Source organism: Sinocyclocheilus anshuiensis, unplaced genomic scaffold (genome assembly GCF_001515605.1).
Source record: "Sinocyclocheilus anshuiensis isolate Anshui unplaced genomic scaffold, SAMN03320099.WGS_v1.1 scaffold3139, whole genome shotgun sequence".
Taxonomy (NCBI): domain Eukaryota; kingdom Metazoa; phylum Chordata; class Actinopteri; order Cypriniformes; family Cyprinidae; genus Sinocyclocheilus; species Sinocyclocheilus anshuiensis.
Window position 1 is genome coordinate 90,649 of NW_015542755.1, and position 18,856 is coordinate 109,504.

Consider the following 18,856-nt stretch of genomic DNA (forward strand, 5'->3'; position numbering starts at 1 on the left):
GCTCTTCCTTTTCAAGAGTGGAGGGCGAGGTTTGAGGCAGGGGGTCAGGACACGGGCTCGCCCCGCGTGCCTCTGGCTCCTTATCCTCGCACTCTTCTTGGTCCGTGAGGCTGAGCGCGCTGTCGCCGTTGTTATTGCAACTGGCGTGTTTGCCGTGCTCACCGGCTTGCTCCGTTCTCTTTCTGCATTTCCTTTGCACTTTAGCAGCGTTCCTGTAGGAAATGGACCCCTTGTAGCTAACTTTCAGCACAGTTTGCTCTTGGATCAGTTTTTCTAGTTCAGCCCTGGTTTTGTCCGGGTCTGACCCGTGTCTTCTTCGGACCATTCGGCAGATTCTTTCCAGGTCCGGTCGGGCTTTTCTCGAGCGCAGGGAATCGATGGTTTCCAGGATCCATTCTCGGTATTTTGGCTCCGACATGTTGCAGCACTGGTTCCGTTGGCTTCGGCCGAGCGCCTCTCTCTCGTCTCCGAAGTGATCCGCTCCGAGCCCGGCTGGGAATGAAGCGGAAGCCTCGCTCTACGCCTGCGTTTACCCACTATGTGCGCTTAAGGTGGACTACTTTCCGAAGAGAACCATCCGCTGCGCTCCGCGCTTATTTAAGGTGGTATTGCGGAGTTGCACGTTTTGCGCACCTCGTCTACGGGCTTTTGTTCACGCTCGCGCTGCAGTCCGTTACTTCTAACGCAACAGATTGTGCAGATGCTGTCTCGATGCTAAATTAAATAACAGTTTAAAACGCATCTGTGTTTAATGGTTGGATGACAGACGATACTAAACTGGATGAGTCTAGTTTTATTTGATAACTCCGCACCTCACTGCCAGCTGTAGATGCATCAAAACAAAAACATTATGAAAAATATACTAGTTACATTACCTACAAGTGGTAAAGGAAAGATAAAAACTGTTTCAAAGTGCCTCAATTACAAATCCCACTATAGGAACAAAGAGATATGGTTTGAAGAATTATATTCCAGCTATTTCCAAAATTCATACAGGTATGCATTTGGAGAAAGCTTACCTTCCACCAACAACATCAGTTACCAGCCAGTTATTTAATGATTTTGCTGCACTGTCGTGTAATGGTTAAGAAACACAAAGCTATCTTACACGATCATAATACAAACACTCTCATGGCTTACTCAACTTGTTTAGGAGGTTCTGGAGCAGTGGGTGTGAAGTAGTCTTCATTAAAGGTGATCGATCCCACAGTGCTCATACAGTTAGACAGCGTGCCAAATAGGACAGAAGCTTAAGACCTCAGCACAATGTTAGGTGTTTCCACTATTACACATATAAAGGGATGTAGAACCTGTTTGGTATTTATAGTAATACTTTATTGGAATGATTCTTGTGGTGCAAAATATCACAATTAACTTGAACCATGTCCTCAGGAGTAAGCACTGGTATCCACTGAGTTCACCTCCAGTTTAGGAGATATTTGTAGCCTAGAGAGTTGCGTGTAAGAAATTCTCACCCAAAAAGGATCCAGATGCACTGCACCCATTCAGAGAGAAGACTTTGCCTATTTAACAACGCAGAAATGGAAGAATAAAGGGGGAAGAAATGGCGAAAACGGAGAGAGCCATGCGGCGGCTCGCCGCGTCAATCGCGCACAAAGTGTGTGCAATTTCGTCAGGCTTTAGAAATGTATAACCCAATGAGAACCGTAACAATTATAATATTAACAATACTAAACAAACGAAACAAAAACATTCATCCCCTCCTCCGCACGAAGGCGGTGGGCCCCGTCATCGCAGCCTACGATCTGTCAGCTATAATCAATGAAACAACTGACGAGTCAAAATATTGACACTTATAGGATTTCATGGCACATTTCACAGGTGAAAGTTCAAAGTTCATCAGTGAATTTTTACAGAGCGCGGTGGACCTACAGCTGAAAGAAGAAGAAAAAAGTGGTGCTCATGAAATCATGGCTTCTTTTCTTTGCCATTTTCACTTTGTCATCCCTTCAGTGCATTTTTAAGAATAAAGGAACACATGACCATATACAGGACCAAAAATATTTCGGTTATTACACAGGAATACAATTTTTTTTTTTTTGCATTCTTTTTTTTTTTCTTTTTCTTTTTTTCTGTACGGTTGTTATGGTGACCTAGTGGAGAATTTGCACTTTAACTGCTCCAGATTAGAGATAATCTCTGAATAGACGATAACTAACCCCGTCTGTCTTTGTGTGGCAACATCAATCCCAGTCCACAGGCCAACTATTACACCCAATCAAATCCATCATGATTAATATCACATGAACAGAGATTTAAAAAAGAGAGAAAATTACAAACATGATTAAAATAGAGGAGATGATAAAGGCCTCACTGTTTATCCCTGGAGGTCTTCTCTGCTCTCTTCCGCTGGTTTCTCTGCTGTTTAACAGGAGGAAGGATCGGTTTTAAGATTCATGCACTTTTTCTCCTTCTCTCTCTTTCTCTCCACCTATATTCCTCTCTCTCTCTCTCTCTGATTTCTATCACTTATTCCCCTAGAACTCGGCAAATTCTTTCGCACACTTCTCCGTGAACGACACACGGATCTCTTCTTCCTCATAGTCGTCGAAGTTGCTGGTGTCCCCGGGACCTCTGCATTTAGGCACAAACGGGGCCTCCACCTGAGAAAATGCAAAGAAGAAGAGATAACATCAATATATTTTTTTATTATTACTTAATATGTTTTTTTTTCACATGACAGTTTACATCCGAGTATGAAATGCTACCTTTTCCATTTTTAAGAACTCACCAATATCAATATTTTATTTCTTCATTTGCATTTTTAAAATATGACAATGATCATATCAGTCCCCTTGTGTGTCATGCAGATCTGTGTTTAAATTACAGCACAATTGCACTGAATTTGACATGTTTTTGCTCATCTTTGTCATAATTTGTGATCGATTAACCTTCAACATCGTCAAATATTTTCCTAATTGCCTTATATAAAGTATTACATGATGCAAAACGTATTTTAAAAATGCATGCCGATGTATGTGAAGTAGATCACAAATGTTGGTATTTGCTTTTAAAATTTAGGAAGGAAGTTCAAATTATGTTATTGATCATGCTAATTAATTAGATATTAATACTAATTCAGAAATTTAAGAGTCCAAAATTCTTCATATTAATTTTACACGGTAACTCAATGTTATAGATAATAGATTATGTTAATGATATTAAATTGTATTATGAGGTCATAATGAATATGATACGTTTCTGTTGATCCAATACAACATTTGTCATAATTTAGGCTTGATTTACCCTTGTGATAAAATATTTTCCATTGATTATTGAAGAAAAAGGAGTGAAAATATGTGTTTAGAATAGATACTGATGTATATTAATGTAAAGTAGTTCACAAATGTTGATATTTGCTTTAAACCGTACTCTTATTCTTATTGATACTCAGACAATTATTATTTTTAAGTATGACACTAATAATACTTTTGAGGGGAAAGTTATTTTAGCATTACAATATTGCGTTGCTCCATTAAAAAGTAACAATGCATTACTTAGTTACTTTTTTTTTTGGAAAGAAATGCATTACGTTACTTTGGCGTTACTTAGTGCCACCTGGGCTAGGCCTGCTTGTTTATTTTTAATAACACAACTGTAAATAATAAAGCAACTGTAAAGGCCCTTTCACACCAAAAGTGAAATGAACAAGCCTCAGGCTGTTCAACACTGTCGGTCAATAAATGGGAAAACAAAGTAACTTCATTGGACAGCAACAGATAACGCAATTGAATAAAGATGGTCTCCTAGACAAAGCCTCAGATGTTCTGCAGGCATCTCGGCTTTGTTGTCTTCTTGCAATAAAGTTGAATTTAGCATTATTTTGCAAGACTGAAGACTTTTCTCCACAACATAACTCAGATACTTTCTTGTTAATTTAGTACTTTTAGTACTTTAATAGTTACTTGAAAAAAAGTAATCTGACTACATAACTTGCGCTACTTGTACTTGTGTGCTACTTGTAACCCCCAGCACTGCTAGTGATGATACTAAATGACATCCAGTATAATATGAGATACAAGCCTTACTGATTGAGCTTTGAGTGTGAAAGCACTGAATGCATCAGAAGGGACTGTGTGCGTTTCTCACCCTCCGCTGGTAAATGGCTATCCAGTCAGTAGTTGAGAACCACTTGTGTCCTTTGATGTCGTTAACTCCGTTTTTAAGGTTGCCGTAGCGTTTGGTGAGATCCACCTGCAGCAGGTTTCTCAACAGGTCCTTCAGGTCGGAGCTGAAGTGTGACGGGAACCGTACCTGTGAAAAGACTGTGCTTAAAACGGGTTTAAGCCAAGCTAAATTAAACTCACGTAAACTGCGGTGGGCTGAAGACAAGAATCTCCGATGTCACAGAGACATTTGTGTCATTTTCAGTCTAAAGGCTAGAGTTTTGTCATTTCCTGGCAAAATTACCTTTCCTGAGACAATCTTTTCGTAGATCTGAATGGGTTGATCGGCAAAAAACGGAGGATAACCGGCAGCCATCTCGTACATCAGCACACCCAGAGCCCACCAGTCCACAGCCTTATTATAACCCTACGAGAGAAAACACATCAGGATGAGTTGAAGAGAATATTAAGCCCTCACAAACGTGCATGTTTCATGAATGGAGCAAATTGAGCTACAACTGCATATATTTATGTCAAGAAACAAGATTTACATTAATAGGCGAAAGATCAGAAAAGGTTTAGTGTGATACAGATAAAATGAATAACAAGCAATTTTTATACTCTACCGGTCAAGACTTTGAAATATTTTTTAATGATTTCTTCAGCTTCACTGAGGTTGTATTTATTTGATCAAGAATACAGTGTAAAACAGTAATATTTCTACAGTTTAAAACAGCTGTTTTCTATGTGAATATATTGTAAAATGTAATTTATTCATGTGATCAAAGCTGAATTTTCAGCATCATTACTCCAGTCTTCAGTGTCACATGATCCTTCAGAAATCATTCTAATATGCTGATTTGCTGCTCAAGAAACATTTCTGATTATTATCAGTGCTGAAAACAGTTGTGCTGCTTTAGTTGTTTTTTTATTTTACTCAATTGGCACAGAATTTGTTCATATTTGACTTTCTTTTTTTTTTTTTTGTGAAAATCGTGAAACACCACCAATCAAAAGTTTGGTACAAGTAAAAAGAAGACAGAAATTAATTCTTTTAATTAACAAGAATGCATTAGATTGATCAAAAGTGACAGTAAAGACATTTATAATGTTACATAAAAACTATGAATGTCATGTCATGTGACACTGAAGACTGGAGTAATGATGCTGAAAATTCAGCTTTGATCACAGGAATAAATTATATTTGAACATATATTCAAATAGAGAACCGTTATTTTAGATTGTAAAAATATTTCACAATATTACTGTTTTTCTTGTATTTCTAATCAAATAAATGTAGAATTGATGAGCAGAATAGACTTCTTCCAAAAACATGAAAAAAAAAGCATAATTATTTCAGACTTTCAACTGGTAGTCTATTTTATATTTAGAGTAGCTGTGCAGCACAAAAAGCATCTGTGCAGCTGAAAGCACATTGCATCATCTGGGACTGCTGTCGTTTAGCTGCATTCATTGTAGACGCGTGCGTCTCAGTCTGACAGCATGGCTCACCTTGCTGAGGATGATCTCTGGGGCCAGATACTCCGGGGTGCCGCACAATGTCCATGTGCGACCCTTGACCCGCTTCGCGAAGCCAAAGTCTGTCACCTGAAACAGAGGTCCCGCAGATGATGCTGTGATGCACAGAACATGCATGCTTCGTGCCAGAAACATCTCATGATGTCATTATCAAATTAGCCATGAGGGGGCAGTAATGATGAGAATATAGCATCCATGGAGCTGCTTACATCACAGACACACTTTTAGCTACATTTTACATTGCAAATGAATGGGACCCAAATCAGTTTTTTTTTTTTTTTGAGTTATAGCAAAATTACACTTAATTTGACATGTTTCTGTTTCATCTGACACAACGTGACATCATTTGTGCTTGATTTACCCTCAACATGATTGTAAAATATTGTTCAAATTGCACTATATTAAGTAAATATTTTGTTTAAAATGTATATTAATGTACAGCAGGCCACAAATGCTGAAATTTGCTTTAAACAGTAACAACAGAAGTTCAAATGTTACTAATTTTAATGTTAATCAATTAGCTATTAATGCTAATTTAATACTGTATGCTAATTAATGCTAAGTTAAGACAGGAGCTCCAAACTAAATATTCTAATATATTACATGATATTGTACTTAGTACTGTTACTTAGAAACAACAAAGACAATATATTTTTAATATTTGTCTAATGGCATCTTTTCTATGACTGAAGGTGAGAATCACTGATAACAATACTACTGATGTCTCTCGGAAATTGTTATTTTTTCCCGTAATATTTAACCATTGACTATAGCCATTCAACATTACAGTATAATTGAAACTTTAAGAGCTGCCGCTGCTGAACGTGATGCAGATCTGACACGCATCCTCGTAGTTTTATTCGCACTTTAATATGAAATGATACAGGCTACAGCGCACACCGTCACATTTGTGCATGCAATTGAAGAGCACAGGACAGGTAAATTAATTTTTACTGAATTATGGCCTCACAAACATCTCATCTGACCGCAGTTCACTGATGTTCTACTGAAGCTCCTCGTCACCTGTACCGTTTCCGTGCTTGTTTGACTCGCGCCTGGTGCTGAGGTGAAGTGGAGCACACATCTGAAAAGTCTCTTGTTTGATGTGCTCGTAAAGATGTTCTGCGTTTAAATAAACCCGATTCTTGTCAAGAAAAAAGAGACAGAGGCAGCAGCAGGGGCGGATTTAGTGAATTGGGGGCCCCAGGCAAAATATAGGAATGGGGCCCTATACATTTGCACACATTTTCCTAGATCAACCTTGAGGTTCCATTTTGTTGTTTTCAGCATAAGCCTGTGTGCAAAGGCTGTCTAATTCTAAACTTTAAAATACATTTATTTTTAGTTGTTTTAACTACAAATTTACAGGCTACAGCGCACACCGTCACATTTGTGCATGCAATTGAAGAGCACAGGACAGGTAAATTAATTTTTACTGAATTATGGCCTCACAAACATCTCATCTGACCGCAGTTCACTGATGTTCTACTGAAGCTCCTCGTCACCTGCACCGTTTCCACGCTCATTTGACTCGTGGAGTGGAGTGCGCGTCTAAAAATCTCCTGTTTGATGTGGTTGTAAGGACGTTCTACGTTTAAATAACATGTCATAACATGTCATATGTCATAACATGTCTGATATCAGCAATATTTAAAAGGCCACACGAACAGCTTAAAAAAATACTTGTGCACACTGTGCACTTTAACTTGCAGTGTGAACACAGCCTAAAAAAAGTCCAAATTGAATCGAGTGAGCAACAATGCATGCTAAGGTGTCTTACCTGCAGGTAGTCATATCAGTGAGTGTTGTTTCTATTTCAAACGGCTCATGCGCTAAGCATGATGTATTTGAATGTAACTGTATGTAATGTATTTGTATGCGTTTCTTACCTGTATATAGCCCTGCTGATCGATGAGGAGGTTCTCTGGTTTAAGGTCTCTGTAGATCAGGTCGAGGGCATGCAGATATTCAAATGTCAAGACTATTTGTGAAGCATAAAACCGCGCATGGGGTTCACTACATGAGAGAAAGACGGCAAGAGAGAAAGAAAGAGAAAAGATACAGTTCCAAGAAAGTTGTTGAAAAGAACAGCACTTTAGCTATTCCAGTAGGGCTGAAATAATAAAAGAGATTCATGCGAATGTGCATAGAAACAGCACAAACACGCTTTTCAGCATTTACCAAAAAGAAGCTTGTGAGGTTTAAAAAAAACAGATGAAGAAATCTGAAGTCGAAAAACTCCAGCAGCTTTGATATTTTGTTGTTATCTAATGAAACAACATGCATGCATTTTTAAATGCAACTGTACATGTCGATGCTGCTAAGTGGTTCATTTTAGTGATTTCCTCTTTTTCTTTTGTTCTTTGATTAACAGACATCACATCAGCTGGTTATTAGGTTATTTTGGCTGCTATAACCTTAAGAGCTGCCGCTGCTGAATGTGATGCAGATCTGACACGCATCCTCGTAGTTTTATTCGCACTTTAATATGAAATGATACAGGCTACAGCGCACACCGCCACATTTGTGCATGCAATTGAAGGCTCATGCACTAAGCATGATGTATTTGAATGTAACTGTATGTAATGTATTTGTATGCGTTTCTTACCTGTATATAGCCCTGCTGATCGATGAGGAGGTTCTCTGGTTTAAGGTCTCTGTAGATCAGGTCGAGGGCATGCAGATATTCAAATGTCAAGACTATTTGTGAAGCATAAAACCGCGCATGGGGTTCACTACATGAGAGAAAGACAGCAAGAGAAACAAAGAGAAAAGATACAGTTACAAGAAAGTTGTTGAAAACAACAGCACATAAATTATTAGAGCAGGGCTAAACTAATAAAACAGATTCATGCAAATGTGTACAGAAACAGCACAAACACGCTTTTCACTGTTCATCAAAAAGACGTTTGCGAGGTTTGAAAGCAGAGCTGATACAAAAATGATGAAGAAAACTGAAGCTTAAAAACTCGCTTTGATATTTTGTTGTTATCTAATGAAACAACATTCATACATTTTTAAATGCAACTGTACATGTTGATGCTACTAAGTGGTTAATTTCAGTACACCAACGAATAAATATTAAGCAGCATCGAGCCGCTTTGCACAACTGAATTGAAACCACAGTCTCACATTATGTGCATTAACACACAGCTTTCAGGACAAACAGCTCTGGATTTCACTGGTTTCAACAGTACTGGGTCACAGTCCACCCATCAAAAAAAGCCCATATTTTATTATATTTTTAAATAATGTTTTGGATAAAAATGGATGTAACCTGTTGTTCACAAGCTGTGTGTGCATTAAAGCAATAAATGCAATAAATTATAAAAAATCTGGTTACTTGCGGTGAATAAATAAATGCATACATACATACATACATACATACGTACGTACGTACGTAAAATAAAATAAACAAACAAACAAAAAAGTGACATGAGTTTTTTTTGACATTTACACACATGCAAAAAGATTCAATCTGTGGCACACAAAAATAAAGCAATAAGCCCCAAGAAGCCGTGGTTTACAGTGAATTTATAACAACAAGCTGTGTGTGCATTAAAGCAATAAATGCAATAAATTATAAAAAATCTGGTTACTTGCGGTGTGAGAAACGATCCAGTGTGTGAGTGAACTGTCCGAATGAATCAAAATGAATCACCTGCAAACCCGTTTAACCGATTAGATCAAAAGAGTGATTCGTTCTCAACTCTACGTTCTCAAAGTTCATTTAAGCCAAATCTGTGCAGATTTAGCACAAATACTGAACTAGTGAGTCATCATGATATATTAAATACAGCCTTATTGCGCAGTTTCTGCGCATATCTAACTTACTTGAACATACCCGACAAATAACGGAGCGGCTGGCGCACTGGTTTCCTTTCCTGCCCTTACTTTACTTTTTCAAGTGAAAAGTAATTATGTTACAGTTATTAATTACTAAGTAATGCATTACACCCAACACTATAGTAAATGTAAGTCTGAAGCAAATAATTTACAGTTGGTTTCAAATTTAAGGTGTGCGAGTATATATATTGTATTTGTGCCGTGTATGTTGTATGTTACTGTGCACACTATGTTTTCCCTCAGGCACTAATAAAGCACATCTGGAATGTAAATATATTCACCTGAATCTGCCGATTCTACGCAGGTGTGAAAACATCTCTCCTCCCTGGACGTACTGCATCACCATGTAGAGATTAGTGTTGTCCTAAAACAAACATGAGTTATCAAACACGGCCTTTACATGTGGCACATCGTCCTCCAGCTATTGATATTTCACGCAGTATTCACCTTGAAGGAGTACTCCAGCCGCACTAAGAAGGGGAAGCTGACGGCCTGCAGTATCCGCTTCTCGTTGAGAGTGTGCTCAATCTGCTTCAGCTTCACAACCTGAGGAGAAGCGATGAAAGGACATCATGACATCATCGCCGTGCCTCACTGTGATGTCACGGCTCAGGCATTAGCCCCGCCCACCTTCTGTTTGTTAAGGATCTTCATGGCGTAGTGCTGCCCGCTCTCTCGGTGTCTGACCAGCATCACGCGACCGAATGAGCCCGTGCCCAGAGTCTTCAGCCGGTCGAAGTCCTCCAGACTCGCTGTGTTCTGAGATTTAAAACACGCAGCTACATTCACATTTCTGACCCTGGAGCACAAAAGCAGTCTTAAGTCGCTGGGGTATATTTGTAGCAATAGCCAAGAATACATTGTATGGGTCAAAATGATCGATTTTTCTTTTATACCAAAAATCATTAGGATATTAAGTAAAGATCATGTTCCATGAAGATATTTTGTAAATTTCCTACTGTAAATATATCAAAACTTAATTTTTGATTAGTAATATGCATTGCTAAGAACTTCATTTGGACAACTTTAAAGATGATTTTCTCAATATTTTGATTTTTTTTGCACCCTCAGATTCCAGATTTTCAAATAGTTGTATCTCGACCAAATATTGTCCTATCCTAACAAACCATACGTCAATGGAAAGTTTATTTATTCAGCTCTCAGATGATGTATAAATCTCAATTTCAAAAAATTGACCCTTATGACTGGTTTTGTGATCCAGAGTCACATATAGTTTTATCGCCCATCCCTACTCTAAAATAAACAGCTTGTGGCACCTTTAAAGTCATGCATGCTCTGTATGAATACCAGTTAGGTTTACTCTCTTATCTGTGTTCCTCAGGTGAAGTATGACTTCCTGTACGATCATCATCACGTGTGCTGTCAGGAGCGCTGGCATTCGCTGCTGCACCGTCAGGTTTACACCATCTTCTGTAAATATATCAAAACTTAATTTTTGATTAGTAATATGCATTGCTAAGAACTTCATTTGGACAACTTTAAAGATGATTTTCTCAATATTTTGATTTTTTTTGCACCCTCAGATTCCAGATTTTCAAATAGTTGTATCTCGACCAAATATTGTCCTATCCTAACAAACCATACGTCAATGGAAAGTTTATTTATTCAGCTCTCAGATGATGTATAAATCTCAATTTCAAAAAATTGACCCTTATGACTGGTTTTGTGATCAAGGGTCACATTTGTCATGCTTGCTGTGCAGTTTCAAAATGTTACGAGTGGTTTTTCATCACATTGCTATGCTTTCGAACAGTATTGTTGTTGTATCATTCAGAAACTTTTATAGTTTTTGATAATATTTTGAATTCGATTTTATTTTTATAGTTTCTGCATTCTATGTCAATGTTAGAAAAAAAAACGTTTTCGTAATTTTGCAGTTTGTTTGTGTCATTTTCTTAGTTTTTGTCATTTTTAACTCTTTCCCCACCACTCAGAATTTTCCGGCTTTCCGTGTTTTCACTGTTACACATCATCTGAAAGTCAATTTGAGTACAGAATCTCAATTTCTTTGACAAAACACTATTTTTTGTCCAAAAAGTTGCTTTTTTTCCCCACATTCAAGTGTTGATTAAAAAAATTAAAATGCATGAATAGAATGTTTTGTGTGAGCAGAGGCTCTGTTTTTTCTTTTGACTTATTGCATTTTCAGATATTTATGCAACAAAATATTCTGAGGGCCATGAAAATGTAATGAAAATGATAAAAAATGCTGGAACTGGCTGGCAATTAAAAAAGTTAGTTAAATATGTCTATAGTTGTTATTAATTTTTATTGCAGCTTTAACTATTTTGGTACATCAAGTTAAACTAAATGAAAATGATAAATGCTGTACTTAAAACTAGCTGCAATAAAATACGTTTACTTTTTATATTTTATTTATTTCAAGTAGCAAATATGTATTTTATGGTTTTAGTTTTAGTTAACTATAAATGTCTGTTGTGCATTTAATTGGAATCTGTTTTAAAGCAGTGTGTGAGTGATTCAGTGCTTGATTTGCTTAATAAAAGCCTACTTTGAGATTGTGTTGACAAACGTCGAAAGAGTTTACGATCTTCTGGGTTTGTTCAAATGGCCACAGCAAACACCACTGACCATATAATAATTATATTGTAATTTTCAAAGTGCACCTGAGAGCATACAAACCTGCTTTAAATGACTCATTTAGCATTTCTTGTACTGGTGAACACGATGAACCAGCTCTGAGATCGGTTTCAAATGAAGCCCTAAATCCTCCCTTCTGTTTTCTCTTTCTTGACTCGAATTTAACGTGCATCCCTCTTCTCGAGTCCTCTTACCTGTGCAGGATTCTCCCATTTCCTGAGGAAATCTTCTCTGGCGAAGGCCAAAAACTCTTTGACTGTGGGAAGAGACATAAAGCACATTAACTTCACTTTACATGCAGCAACGGCATATTTTATTTTCTGAGGCCACTAAATGATCGACGTGATAAAAACATTGCTGAAACAATATTGTACAACAACACAATCTACTTCATGCCTTCTTTTTAGCAACTAAAGAGCCTTTTCTAAAGGTTGTGATTCATGGGCATGTTTGGTGTCTGCTAAATGACTAAATTTAAATATAATGTAAATGTAAATAACAAAACTACATTAACATTTTAAAACAAGCCCCAAATCAAATAAATAAGTAACACAAATAAAAGAAATATCTTCATATAAACAAAATAAGGCTTTGTTGTAAACAAAGCAGCGCTGCACTTATGAACTTTAATATGCATTTTACAAGATGAAAAGAAAAAATACCATCTAAACTTTTCTAAAGACAGTAAGTTCCCCTCAGACATACATTCATATAAACTCCTACCCCTAATTGAATCGTGATTTGTTTAGCATCTCAACCGATTTGAATCGTCACATATTTGAATCGATTTTCAACCGGCTCGCGGTTAATCGTTACAGCCCCAACAGATAAAGTTGAACTCACTTGTATATCCAAATGTATATTAGGAGCTGGGCGATAATACAGTTAACATTTTGAAACGATAATGTAACTTGTGTAATGTAATGTAACTTGCATGCAAATAAAGATGAATACAGCCTTTTTAAGCCAATGTTAAGGCCACTTTTATCCCTGGGTTAGGCAATGTTTCACACTTGCCTTTTTAAAGGGGGTTAACACCAATTTTGCGCTGCCAAAGGTATACGCTACAGAGTTGTTTCGCAACTGACAAACCAATCGTAAACGAAATTAATGCATTAAATATGCATGCGTTTTGTGCAGTCACAGAAACTTTCAAGCGCCAGCATTTGAGGGAAACAGTTAAAGATCGTGAGCGGTTTTGGTTCCTGTTTTGACACACTTCATACTGAAACAGGAAGGTTGGGTGGGACATATCGCGGGACTTATCTAATATTTATTTATTAACGTGAACACCAGTAGCCAGTGGTTTAAATAACATCTGTGAGCCATGATTTGATCCTTCCAGAGAGCATTTTATTAGACAAAAAACGATGGCGTCAATCATTTTGGTTTGTTTTTCAAGACTCTTTAAAAGTGTCAAACAGTGATGGACTACTGCAGTGATTTTAACCAGAACATTATTAAAACAGACTCGTTCAAATTAATGCAATGCTGTATAAATATGAAAAATAGCAAAGTCATCCTGGGATTTGCACGAGTAAAGCGCGGAACCTACCTAATTTTTAACCCAGGGTTAGAATGTTAGTCAGTGTGAAACCTGGATTACTTAATCCTGGGTTAAACAAACCCAACCGTCGAGACACCAGCAAGGCCCTAACCATCACAGACACTGAGAAGGTCACATAGTGGTCAAATAATATGGTTGTTATCAATGACAAGATTGTTACATTGTTATATTTAGCCTTCACGTTAGATCTCAGCATGTAGGTTTTTGGTTCTCGCTGTTGTCTTTAGCCCTTCCACACATCTGTCCTTCCCTAGACCCATCAGACGTCCACAAATAGACCCTTTTCTATCTCCTAACCATCCTTGGCATGTTATATACAGGGTGCAGCATAAACACACGCGCGCAAACCCCTCACACGAAGCGCAGCTCGCTCTTATTAAAGCATCAACACATTGTTTGAGCCTGCGATCGCCATGACAGCATCAGCACCATCTCCGCCGAAGCCTGGCACATGCACGACCACATTCCCGAAGAGCATCTGAGGATGATCGAAGATGAAGATGATGACTAAACAGAATGACTGGGGAGCGTTAAAGACACCCACCGCTCTCCATCTCGTTGCCCCGTTTGGCGGCCGGCGTGTTGCCCATGACTCTGGGCCTGTCAGGCGCTGGAGAGCCGCAGGTAAGGAGGGATGCTGCCGCGCCTGTCGCGCTTCGGCTCTCGCGGTCCGTTCGTGCGACTGGCGTCCACCGATCGGCTCTGAATGTGAAAACGGGGGACGTTGACGCGTCCGATGGCTTCTCTGATAAACGGCGATCCCTTATGAATGCAGCAGCAGCAGCATCCGCGTTTAAAGGGCGGACGGGCCGCCAGCATCAAACCGGACTCGGGCGTCCTTTCCTGGCCTGGCTCTTCGCCGCTCCTCCGCGGCCCCGCAGTCCTCTCTCTCGCCTCCCCGCGGGGGTGTTCCGTGAGCGGCGCTCGCAGGGGGAATCGCGGCGGGTGAACACGGATGCAGCTTCGGCGAGATCGTTCATGCAGCTGCGCTTTCCATGGCCATCAACACTGACTCCGCCCCCCGGACTGAGCCCGCCCACCGCGCCACCCCATTGGCCAGGCGGACAGATGTGCGAATGATTGACACTTATGAAGCCGTGATGAGTTGTGATTTCTCGATATCGAAACAAAACATGGCTCCTTTTCATGTTCCCAACGGACGGAGTGGATTAAAATTTTTTATTGTGTTATAAAGTAAACATACGGTATATTGTACGTATATTGAATATTTCCACTGTTGTTGTCCAGGAATAAAAATACTGGTTATTTAACACGTTAGGCCATTTTGTGACTCAGTGTGGGGTCATTTATCACATTTTAAACTGGATTTTATAGGCTTTTCCCGAAACATTTGAACAGTAAAATAAATATGAAGCACAAAACTTTTTTTTTTTTTTTAATTCAGCGAAAATGCAAAAGGGTAACATACAAAACGTCACTTAACATAAATTCTTATTTTCATATTATTTCTTATTTAGTCTATCTAACTTGATCAGAGGTGTAAAAAGTACTCAAAAAATATACTCAAGTAAAAGTACAGATACTCAGTGAAACTTTTTCTCAGTTAAAAGTATCTGGCCCAAAACATACTTGAGTAGAAGTAAAAAAAAAAAAAGTATTAAAAAAGTAAAAGTAACCCCCCACTTCTTGTTTCATCATATTGAATTATCTTCTCAGTGCAAAGTAAAAATGTATTTTACTTTTTTTTTTCAAAGTAAAAATTATTTATTTTCATTTAGTTTAATTTGATGTACCTGAAAAATAAAATACTATACAAATATTCAAATAAATACTATATACTACTATACAGGTCAATGTATGTTACTGAAACGAACTAAAATGAAAATAAAAATTGAATATATAAAAAATTCTAAAAACTATAAAATTATTTCAATGAAATTAAAACTTTAAAACATTTTAACTTGATGTACTAAAATAACTGAATCCGAAATTGAAATTAAAAATGAATAAAGACCTAAACAACAATACACACTTACAGTATACATTCATATATATTACTAAAATATAAGTAAAATTAAAATCAAAATGAAAACAATATATAAAAAAAGCATATTCAAAATATAAAAACTATAAAAGTACGTCAGTGAAGTATAAAACACTCCCTGTACTATAAACTGTATGATAATCCTACAAAAAACTCTACACAAAGCACAAAGACTTTCAAATTTTGCATTATTATATTTAAACGCTCTTTCTTAGCATCCATCACCTGACTCTTCTTCCATAGGTTTGGTTCGGTGTGTGTCCATGGTGTGCATATTTCCACAGGCCCAGATCAGAGGACAGAGGATAGAGGGAAGCGAAATGAAACTATGGGATGAGAGCAGAGGGAGAGACGGAGGGATGAAAGGAAGAGCAGTTGTGTGATGTGATGTGTGGATCAAAGGTGGAGCAGCCCAAAGTGCCATCGCTAACAGCTGTTGCTTAGCAACATCATAAAAAGACACACACAGGCGTGTGTCCGTATGAGAGCCAGAAGACGAAGAGACAACCAAAGACCGTTTTACAAAGACAAAAGTTCATATTTATTAAATCTAAGACTTTTCATAAACAAATATCACATGGAAAGAAAAAAGGCAACAGAAGAACCAACTTGCATTCAGTTTAGAACAGAACAAAATAATTTTCTAAACAATCTCACATCCCAATAAAACAGAAACAGAGCTGGAATTGTGACGTGTTTCAAATATTGATCATATCCGAGCAAAATATTCCCAAAAAGCTGCTCTGATTTTTGACCATAAAGTACCACAGGATGAACCTCACAAAAACATGTCAAGGTCACAATTTTTTTGTTTTGTTTTGTGGTAATTTCTATTATTCTCAGTGGTAATTCTCAAGAGTAATTAAATCAACACAACCATGATGTATGAATACTTTACACCAAATTTTTATTATTATATCATTATTATAAACAACTTTGCATTACAGTAATGAGAATGAGCTTGTTTTGTTTTTTTTGGATTATAGTAATGACAGTTTGGGGGAAAAATTTTGTCAACAATCTCAAAACGCAAACATACTAATGGTCCTAAAATGCTTCTTTGTCTTTATGCAAAATATAATTTCTAAGAAAATGCAAACCGAACATGCTTTTTATGGGATTCACCTCACTAGTGATGTGCACCACAGAAAAACAGAAGAAAACAGTCCATGTCTGCTGGTGCTGCAGGTCCCGCCCCCTGCTGTTCAGGACAGGGAGCGCAAGACAAAGTCCCAGGACTGCCTGAGCGCTTCAGCTATGTGATCAGAGCAGTGCCACAGGATTGAGATGAGTGTGTGTGTCTCAACTGTAAGAACATGTAGGTGTATAAATACAAAATAACACATTTATTACTTTATGCATGAGGCTGTTGTTGTGTTCAGGCTCTATAAGCAGTCCATAGAGTTGTCAGGCATGAGTCCAAGGGGCGGGGCTTTGCCAGGCATGGAGGTGGGCGGGAGCATGGCATTGGGGGCGGGGTCTACATTCTCCGAATCTTCCATCTTTTCCATAGTAGCCTCCCAGTTAATGTGGAAACGGGTCACTCGAGGGTTAGACGCCAAGATGTTCCTTTGCAGCTGCGAATCGGCACAAAAAAACGATGATGAAAAATCAAAAAGAACAATAATTTGAATTGTTTGGATTTGAATCTGTCAGCGTTACACTGTAAAGACTCAATGCTAACATTACTCCTTAAAATATCATTTACTGTAGGGCCCATTAGATCAGTTATGCTTATTAATGTTAATAAAAATACAAGTGTTGGTGTTAATAATGTATTAGCACATTTTGAAATTAACATTAAGTGCTTTAGAAGTAATTTTCATTGTTAGTTCATGTTAACTAATGTTAGCAAATGACATCTTATTGTAAAGTGTTACCAATACATTATTATTATAATTATTATTAAAATATATCTCAGTAGTGGTGACCATTTCTATGCTTAAAACAAACTGTTTTGGTGGGCGGGAGCATGGCGTTGGGGGCGGGGTCTACATTCTCCGAATCCTCCATCTTGTCCATAGTCACCTCCCAGTTAATGTGGAAACGGGTCACGCGGGGGTTAGACGCCAAGATGTTCCTTTGCAGCTGCGAATCGGCACAAAAAAACGATGATGAAAAATCAAAAAGAACAATAATTTGAATTGTTTGGATTTGAATCTGTCAGCGTTACACTGTAAAGACTCAATGCTAACATTACTCCTTAAAATATCATTTACTGTAGGGCCCATTAGATCAGTTATGCTTATTAATGTTAATAAAAATACAAGTGTTGGTGTTAATAATGTATTAGCACATTTTGAAATTAACATTAAGTGCTTTAGAAGTAATTTTCATTGTTAGTTCATGTTAACTAATGTTAGCAAATGACATCTTATTGTAAAGTGTTACCAATACATTATTATTATAATTATTATTAAAATATATCTCAGTAGTGGTGACCATTTCTATGCTTAAAACAAACTGTTTTATGTGTCGAATGTGAACTGAGTTAATATTCATCAAGCGGTTTAAGAATCTCGATTCACAACAGAATGAATGCATGGAAATATGGGATTCTGTAACAATACACAAAATGGCAGCGACCCGGAATCGTTTAGCAGAATGAATGAATTACAAACGATATCGGACTGAAAACGGCAGCCACCTGCCTCTTTGATCTGACCGGCATTACCACATTTCAAATGCAGCAGATCTGTGTTACACGAATACACTCTCAATATTTGTGACCCTGGAGCACAAAAGCAGTCTTAAGTCGCTGGGGTATATTTGTAGCAATAGCCAAAAATACATTGTATGGGTCAAAATTATTGATTTTTCTTTTATGCCAAAAAGCATTAGGATATTAAGTAAAGATCATGTTCCATGACAATATTTAGTAAATTTCTTACTGTAAATATATTAAAACTTAATTTTTGATTAGTAATATGCATTGCTAAGGACTTCATTTGGACAACTTTAAAGGCGATTTTCTCAATATTTTGATTTTTTTGCACCCTCAGATTCCAGATTTTCAAATAGTTGTATCTCGGCCAAATATTGTCCTATCCTAACAAAAAAATCAGCTTATTTATTCAGCTTTCAGATGATGTATAAATCTCAATTTCGAAAAATTGACCCTTATGACTGGTTTTGTGGTCCAGGGTCACA

The 18,856-nt window shown here is 37.6% G+C and overlaps 3 protein-coding genes across 3 annotated transcripts in view; all 3 read right to left on the bottom strand.

Annotated features, from left to right (window-relative positions):
* The window catches only part of LOC107694607 (atherin), an 8,369-nt gene extending 7,885 nt beyond the window's left edge, over window positions 1-484 (bottom strand). Inside the window, exon 1 of the mRNA XM_016494299.1 lies at window positions 8-484. Within this exon, the coding sequence (XP_016349785.1) occupies window positions 8-418 (411 nt within the window). The 5' untranslated portion in view covers window positions 419-484. The remainder of the gene's footprint in view (window positions 1-7) is intronic.
* An 858-nt stretch (window positions 485-1,342) lies between these two features.
* Window positions 1,343-14,708, bottom strand: LOC107694605 (cAMP-dependent protein kinase catalytic subunit alpha-like). The gene is made up of 10 exons (XM_016494298.1): window positions 14,246-14,708; window positions 12,329-12,390; window positions 10,143-10,271; window positions 9,960-10,058; window positions 9,794-9,876; window positions 8,275-8,401; window positions 5,640-5,735; window positions 4,432-4,554; window positions 4,111-4,275; window positions 1,343-2,624 (listed from the first exon to the last, which is right to left on the bottom strand). Exons 1-10 carry the CDS (start codon window positions 14,289-14,291, stop codon window positions 2,499-2,501), a joined length of 1,056 nt encoding a protein of 351 aa, XP_016349784.1. The 5' UTR covers window positions 14,292-14,708; the 3' UTR covers window positions 1,343-2,498.
* Window positions 14,709-16,287: 1,579 nt separating this feature from the next.
* LOC107694608 (histone chaperone asf1b-B) overlaps window positions 16,288-18,856 on the bottom strand; it is a 6,669-nt gene continuing 4,100 nt past the window's right edge. The window contains exon 4 of the mRNA XM_016494300.1: window positions 16,288-17,283. Coding sequence (XP_016349786.1) covers window positions 17,092-17,283 — 192 coding nt within the window. The 3' untranslated portion in view covers window positions 16,288-17,091. The remainder of the gene's footprint in view (window positions 17,284-18,856) is intronic.

Coding starts and splice junctions, on each gene's coding strand:
- LOC107694605 (XM_016494298.1), bottom strand. CDS start 14,291: ATGGGCAACACGCCGGCCGCCAAACGGGGCAACGAGATGGAGAGCG. Junction 10,272..12,328: donor AATGGGAGAATCCTGCACAG/GTAAGAGGACTC, acceptor TTTAAATCTCAG/AACACAGCGAGTCTGGAGGA. Junction 5,736..8,274: donor ATCAGCAGGGCTATATACAG/GTAAGAAACGCA, acceptor CCTCTGTTTCAG/GTGACAGACTTTGGCTTCGC.